Source organism: Capsicum annuum, chromosome 8 (genome assembly GCF_002878395.1).
Source record: "Capsicum annuum cultivar UCD-10X-F1 chromosome 8, UCD10Xv1.1, whole genome shotgun sequence".
NCBI classification, from domain to species: domain Eukaryota; kingdom Viridiplantae; phylum Streptophyta; class Magnoliopsida; order Solanales; family Solanaceae; genus Capsicum; species Capsicum annuum.
Window position 1 is genome coordinate 5,077,825 of NC_061118.1, and position 8,484 is coordinate 5,086,308.

General features: G+C 33.6%; 1 protein-coding gene across 1 annotated transcript in view; it reads left to right on the plus strand.

The window, feature by feature from the left end:
• Positions 1-4,767: 4,767 nt before the first annotated feature.
• The window catches only part of LOC107838799 (probable peroxygenase 5), a gene marked incomplete in the record, with an annotated part of 7,099 nt that continues 3,382 nt past the window's right edge, over positions 4,768-8,484 (plus strand). Inside the window, 4 exon segments of the mRNA XM_047394311.1 lie at positions 4,768-5,011; positions 5,732-5,827; positions 6,838-6,923; positions 7,811-7,905. Of these exon segments, the coding sequence (XP_047250267.1) occupies positions 4,978-5,011; positions 5,732-5,827; positions 6,838-6,923; positions 7,811-7,905 (311 nt within the window).

The following is an 8,484-nucleotide window of genomic DNA, read 5'->3' on the forward strand; positions in this document are numbered from 1 at the left end:
TGAATTCTTTTTGCTCGGACTCTCCAAAAATGTTGCCGCATCCATGTTAGATCCTCCGAAAATCAACTACTTTTGAAGGATCCGACATGCACTTGATGACACTTTCAAATAGTCCGAACAACTTAGGGGTTGGTTCTATTGGTTATATATGAATTCTTTTTGCTCGGACTCTTCAAAAATGTTGCCGCACTTTTGTCAGATTCTCCGAAAATGCACTATTTTTGAAGCACCCAACATGCACCCCGTGACATTTTCAAATAGTCCGAACAACTTAGGGGTTGGTTCTATTGGTTATATATGAATTCTTTTAGCTCGGACTCTCCAAAAATGTTGCCGCACTCTTGTCAGACCCTCTGAAAATGTACTACTTTTGAAGCACCCGACATGCACCCCATGACATTTTCAAACAGTCCGAACAACTTAGGGGTCGGTTCTATTGGTCATATATGAATTCTTTTTGCTTGGACTCTTCAAAAATGTTGCCGCATCCATTTCAGATCCTTCGAAAATGCACTACTTTTGAAGGATCCGGCATGCATCCGATGACATTTTCAAACAGTCCGAGCACCTAAGGGGTTGGTTCTATTGGTTATATATGAATCTTTTTGCTCGGACTCTCCAAAAATGTTGCCGCATCCATGTCAGATCCTCCGAAAATGTATTACTTTTGAAGGATTCGACATGCACTCGATGACATTTTCAAACAGTCCGAACAACTTAGGGGTTGGTTCTATTGGTTATATATGAATTCTTTTAGCTCGGACTCTCCAAAAATGTTGCCGCACTCTTGTCAGACCCTCTGAAAATGTACTACTTTTGAAGCACCCGACATGCACCCCATGACATTTTCAAACAGTCCGAACAACTTAGGGGTCGGTTCTATTGGTCATATATGAATTCTTTTTGCTTGGACTCTTCAAAAATGTTGCCGCATCCATTTCAGATCCTTCGAAAATGCACTACTTTTGAAGGATCCGGCATGCATCCGATGACATTTTCAAACAGTCCGAGCACCTAAGGGGTTGGTTCTATTGGTTATATATGAATCTTTTTGCTCGGACTCTCCAAAAATGTTGCCGCATCCATGTCAGATCCTCCGAAAATGTATTACTTTTGAAGGATTCGACATGCACTCGATGACATTTTCAAACAGTCCGAACAACTTAGGGGTTGGTTCTATTGGTTATATATTAATTCTTTTTGCTCCGACTCTCCAAAAATGTTGCCGCATCCATGTCAGACCCTCCGAAAATGTACTAATTTTGAAGGATCCGACATGCACTCGATGACATTTATATACAGTCCGAGCAACTTAGGGGTTGGTTGTATTGGTTATATATGAATTCTTTATATACATTCTACTTTCTTCAAGCTGTTTTTCCAGTACCAAACACTTCTCCTTCTAGGGAACTAACAAAACAAATTTTATTTCAAGGCAAATTAGCTGTATGTAAGTTCAAATTTTTATCCTTCAGCCATTAAACTTTTTATCTTTGCTCCACAACGATGGATGTCCGCGAACAAATGGAGCAAATAAAGATTGAAAACTAGCACCAGTTTGTACATAAGTTGTAGCAACCTTCCTAGCCTAGGACTAATGCTGCACTAGTCGATGATCAGGCGAGAACATGACGCGAACCTCCAATCGTTGAGCTTGATGATTTACCCGCGCTTCTTTGGTTGTGAAGCGTGGATGTGTATTTGAGTCGCACTTGATGTTGATTTGAACCATATAACAATGCTTTGGTACAACAACATTTGCATACTACTGCTACATAAGTTGTAGCAACCTTTCTAGCATATGACTAATGCTGCACTAGTCGATGATCCGGCGAGAACATGACATGAACCTCCAATCGTTGAGCTTGATGATTTACCCACGCTTCTTTTGCTGTGAAGCGTAGATGTGTATTTGAGTCGCACTTGAAGTTGATTTTGAACCGTATAACAATGCTTTGGTACTTGCAACATTTGCAAACCTGTAGGTTTATGAGTTTCATACCACCAACATATAGCGCTCGATTATAGGTAACTTGTACAATATCGCTCAATTACTATGAGCGATCATAGCAGACAAAATAAACAGCTGCGCCCAGTAGGCTTGGATGCGAAAAACCACTGATTTGAGTCAATTGATATCCACCTGCATACGAAGGATTTTTAGCCGTTTAGGAAGAGATACTAGAAAAAGTTTTCTAGAATAATGGTTGTCAGTGTCACGTGATGACCAGGAGGTCACCGGTTCAAGCCTTGGAAACAGCCTCTGGCAGAAATGTAAGGTAAGGCTGCGTACAATGCACCCTTCTGGGGACCCTTCCCTGAACCCTCTTGCAGCGTCAAAATCCTCTGTCGATTCCCCATTCTGGTACTCACTTAGTGAGTGTAGCTGGGAATCCCAACTAGCTCATCATCTGCTCCAGAATATTGGAAAATCTACGCTTCTCGGCCATGGTTGTACTTAATGCACCTAGGACTAGGGAGAAATTTGAACAAATCTAGTGCTTTCCGCTGTTCAACATCAACAGCACACTAAGTGTGAAGCCACAAGTAGAGTCTGGGGAGGGTAGGATGTATGCACTGCTTATCCCTACCTTTGTGGGGTAGAGAGGCTGTTTCCAATAGACACTTGGCTCAAAAAAGTGCAATCAAAATAGGATATAAAGGAAATACGAAAGAAAAATAGCAAGATATACAGAGCAGGTTGTTGGCTAATCTTCAAATGGAATAATGGTATAGGAACTAATGTTTAGAGTCCAAACTTTGGAAGGGAGACGGAGTTACTTGGTACCTGTATGGTGGGAGGTACTAGGAATCTGATGAATTTGTTTAGGTGCATGTAAGTTGGGCTGGACACTAACGTGTTTTAGTTGAGATAATTGAGAAAGAACAACTTTCCCGAAGTCTGTTATCGATGTTGATAATCATTGAGGGCAAGTATTCTTCTTGATGTTCACTAGATAAAATGAAATTTGATCAATATAGGCAAGTTAAGTCATTGGCCAGGGCTGTTTACAATTCTATCAAAAATGTATATTGTTAATTCTAACTGATACTTGACGTAACTGGTAAAGTTGCCTATGGAAATAGCCTCTTGCAGAAATGCAAAGTAACACTGCGTGCAATAGACCCCTTGTGGTCCCGCCTCTCTCCCGACTCCAAGGTTAGTGGGAGCTTTAGTGCATCGGCCTGCCCTTTTAAGATTCACAGGTGATTAAATTGAAGATGTAACTTTCTAAGTTATGCGGACTCTTCAGTTTCAATGCCGCACCCTTGTCAGATTCTCCAAAACATGCACTACTTTTGGGGCATCTGGTATGCACCTATTGCATTTTTGAAGAGTTCAAGCAACTTAGCCGCGTTCGAATTTACTTTTAAAGGCTTTCTTTCTCACAAGCACACACAGTTGCACTGATCACACACACCGGAAAAGCGCGTTACTCATTTTGAATATGCACGTCTAGACACCTTAATTCGTTTTTACTGTGTCCAACTTATGATCATCTAGATACTTCAAAAAATTTACGTGTCATGTCAGAGCCAGGTTTTCAAGACACTTCAAAAACTTATATATATAATAATAATATATAAAAGCTAAAAGCTATATCCAAAAGCCTTAAATGGTGGTGACATACATACTTAATTTATTCTTATTTTTTTTGTTATTTTTCAGTTATACTAAATTTACTCTTGAAGCAAACAATCTTTTTTTTTTTCCTTTTTAGGGGAATCATGCTTTAACTTCTGGTAAACTAACTAAATTATAATGCCTTTGAAGCTACAAAAAGAATGTATTATTTGGAAGCTTCCAATAAAAAATTATTAATTATTTTATGTAAGAAAAAAAAAAGAGAAAATAATTAAAATTAATGAAGATAAATATTATCTATTGAAAAGTTTTTCAGAAAAATTTAGCCAAATCATGTATATATATGTGTTATAATATATATCACTAAGTAATGTAATTATTAACTTATTTATTATTTAATATTGCATATCAACTTGAAATCGCTATATGAATTCATAAATTCTAAAATAAATTCAACTTTTGATTTACTTACAATTTTTAACTTAATTTTACTTCAGAAAAAAAAAAAAGAACACACAAAGCGAAAATTATTGCAGGAAAAATCACGGGCAGAGACAGAGGAATTTCGCTCTGAAAGGAGAAGAGTACAGTGTAGAGCACGGTGTAATCTCTGAATATCCAAAATTGACCCACTAATTGCACTTATATAGTATGTGCGTACAAATAAATCCTATCTCCAAAAATATAAAGGTCTAGCACCCTTATCAGCATCAATGGTGGGCTCCAGGATCGAACTTATCAGCCCGATCTCTACGCTGCCACCACAGACCCTATTGAAAATTAAAACATGAATCGTACTGCAAAATTTTTAAAGCCGAATCAATAAAATTCAAGTCACAACTCTAATATTACTTGACTGAATTAAGTCAAGGACAAATCAAACTCGGTTCAGTCAAAGCTCGTGCCTTAATTAACCTATTTTGACTCGACTCAACTCAGGTCAGGTCAGCTTAACTCAGCTCCGCTCAACTCAACTCAACTCAATTCGATTTTCTTGATTAAAGTAAATGCATTCTTTATCCCAAAAAATATTTCTTTTTTGGTGGGGGTGAGGTGTAGAGTGTGGAGGAGGGGGGGGGTTAAATGCTTTTTGTGTGATAACATTAAAGCAAACATCACATTTCCTTTGAGGTTGCCACCTATACACACAATGCATGTTCACAAACTATATATTTTAGACATTTGTCTTGGGAATCAAACAATACCCAAAAAATAAAACCAAAAAGAAAAAGAAAAAAAGTTAAAAAGCAAAAAATCCCAATTTATAATATTCTCATAATCCACACCACAGCTAGTGCTATAAATATTCTACTTATTCTTATATATAATTTAGAGAGAGAAAAAAAAGAGTAAAATTTGTTGTCTATTTGTGTAACAAGATTTCCTTTCACATGGCTTGTTCCTCCAACAGTATTGATGAAGAGGGTATGCAATTTTTACTTTCTTTTGCTTTATTTTTTGTTCTAATTAATTTTTTTTAATTTATTTTGAAATAAGTTACTTCGCAATTTTATCCCAAATAAATATGAGATAAACTTATCCTAAAATTAATTTCTTTATTTATTGTTCTAATTAATTTTTTGTTTATAGTTAAATTTATATTTATCAGAAACAGTTTCTCTATCTTCACGCAGAAATAAAATTGCATTCATTCATCATCCCTAGACCTCATATACACTAGAGGGCTCGTTTGGTTGGAAAATAAGTTATCTCAAAAATGATTATTCTGAGATAAATTATTCCAAAATTATTATTTCACCCTTAATATAGGATTAAAATTAACATTATAATCTCGAGATAAGTTATTTTGCGATTTTATTCCAATCAAACAGAGATAAACTTCTATAATTAATTTGGAATTAGTTACGTTTTATACCTCATACCACTAAGAGAAATTATACCACTACTAGAAATTAGTATTTTTCTGACAGTTGTTATAGTCAAGAAGTAAGGTATTTTCGACCACCTTCCGACTATTTCATGATAGTCGGACTATAGCTTGTCGGAAAAATATTTCTGATTATAATGGTCAAAATAAGTATTCCGATTAATCGAAAAATTAATAAATAATTATTTAATAATTGTTGTTTTAATTTTTTGTTTGTATGAGTGATTTTGTGGTACTTATAATGGATATATATGCAGGAATTGAGAAGAAAGAGCCAACCCCTTTGGAAAAACATGTTATGTTTTTTGATATTAACAAAGATGGTGTCATTTATCCATGGGAAACATATAAAGGTAATCTTTTAAATTTTCTTTTTCATTTTAAAAAATTTAGGATTTAGGTTTAGTTCGATTTGTTGTGAATTGGATGATGAAAAAACCAGTAAGCTACGACTTTAGAGCTTACCTTTATGTTATGTGATATTTCTACGTTTTAATTTATGTGACACTATTTTCTATTTCGTCCACTACAACATTATATCATATTTGGAGAACATTAGTTTAAACTCTTCATATTATTATTGTTATTATTATTATTATTATTATTATTATTATTATTATTATTATTATTATTATTATTATTATTATTATATATAAACGTTATGAAATATTTTAAGTGTACATGTTTCAAAAAAAATTCTTTTATAATTTGGTGCTTGTATAAACTTTGTCACACGAATTAGAAGGGAGAGTACATTGAAAAATTATATTATTTAATTAGATTAAAATTTTAATTATATTATTTAATTAGGTTAAAATTTCAACTATATTATTTAATTAGGTTAAAATTTTAATTTTATGTATATATACTATATATAGTATTTTTCCTTATTTTTATATGTGTCCACTTTTTCTTTTTTTTTTTTTTATATTGTGACACTTTTTAGTAAATTGATGGTGGAGTAAATTCATGGCTCTACCACTAATTATAACTTAATTATAGTAGATTAATACATATTCTCACCTTATTTTATAATTTAATAATAAAATATTATCTATATTGGAGGTTTATATCAAAGTAATATATGCATGTCATGAATTCATATGTATACATTTTTTTTTTTACTTAACTACGACTAATTAATGCAAATTATTATCTAATTAAATCGCTTAATCATGATAAGTTAATGATAAGTTAATATGATGTGGTGTTTCTATTTTTTTTTCCTTTTGAGTTTTTTCATAATCATTTAATATGATTTGGTGTTTCTATTTTTTTTTTTCCTTTTGAGTTTTTTCATAATCATTTTAATTTTTGTCATATTATTTATTTATTTATTTATTTAATTTTTGTATTTTACCAGGTTTTCGAAAAATTGGAAGTGGAGTTCTTCTCTCAACAGTTGCTTCCCTTTTCATTAATATTGGTCTCAGTGGCAAAACTAGACCAGTAATTCACTTTTTCCCATTCTTTCATATGATATTATTAGTTAATTTATCCGCGCTAAAAATTAATTGAAGACGATAATAGTTTAGAAATAACATTTCTACATTTTCAGTCGCGATAGAACAATTGGTTTTCTTGGTTTTACATCCGGTGTCTGGTACCCGAATTGGAGCCCAACTAATCCGAATTCGTGCCGGGTAGGGCCCCATTCGGGGGTAGCGCTCCCAACAGAGTTTTCTCCATATCTAGGGTCGATCCCTCGACCTCTGTATAAGAGTGAAGTAGCTCCATCCATTGCATCACAACCCATGTAAAAAAAAAATTGGTTTTCTTGATTAAAATTTTAGAATTTTTGATCAAAATAAGTCATTTTTTAAATCAATCTGCCAAAGTAATATGTTTTTTGAAAAACTTTACAAAACTATTATAGATATTGTTAGCAATAACGTATTAGGTTTTAAAAAAATTAATGGACCAAAATGGCGTTAAAGTAGAAATCGTTACTGATAGTAACGTTTTTGACTTAAAACGTTACCATCAATAACGAGACTCCGCAACTCTGTCACATCAGAGTTTGCAAAGTTGATTTGGCAGAGTGACAAAGTCTGGTGTGATAGAGTTGTAGAGTCTCGTTATTGATGGTAACGTTTTAAGCCAAAAAAGTAACTATTCCTACTTTAATGCCGTCAACTGTTCATTTCAGTCCATTAATTTTTGTAAAACTTAATGCGTTACTGCCAACAATGTTTATACTAGTTTTGTAAAGTTTTCAAATGCTGACATTTTAGAAGTCTATGAGATTTTCATTTTTAACCAAAAAACAAAAATAAAATAAAAAGAAAGGAAAGTGTTATTAAGATTAATGTGCATGTATGTTTATGTATGTATAGGGGAAGTGGCCATCTCCATTATTTCCAATTGAGGTGAAGAACATCAAATTTGCCAAGCATGGTAGTGATAGTGATATCTATGATACTGAAGGAAGGTAATATATACAGTCAAATCTCTCTATAACAGCATCGTTGGTTTCGAAAATTTTTGGTTGCGATAATGAGTGATTGTTGTTATTCACCTATAACAACATTTGACGTTTAAATAAAATTAAATGGTTGCTATAGGTAAAGCCGTAAAAAGATGTAGTCCCTCCGTCTTGAGACTTTGTATGATATAGTTTGACTTGACACGAAGTTTAAGAAATATAAGATGACTTGAAATTTATGGTATGAAATAAGTCATACGTGTTTGTATGTTTATAAATTAATCATCTCATTAAGAGTTGAATTGACATTTTTTACTTCATGAGCTAGCTAGTTTATTGAGGTTGAATTAAGTGAAGGTTTGTTGTTTCACCTCATCGTATTAGAGTTACGACGCATCTCAATTCTTGATTGATCCTGTGTTGGGGTCTGCATATTATATTGCTCGTGCTTCAGTTGATAGGCTTTGGCGTGTGGGGTTGTTAGATTCCTACATTGTGACATCAGTAGTGGACCTCATATTATGTTGTTCATGCTCCAGTTGATAGGCTTTAGCGTGTTGGGGTGTTACATTCCCACATCGTGAC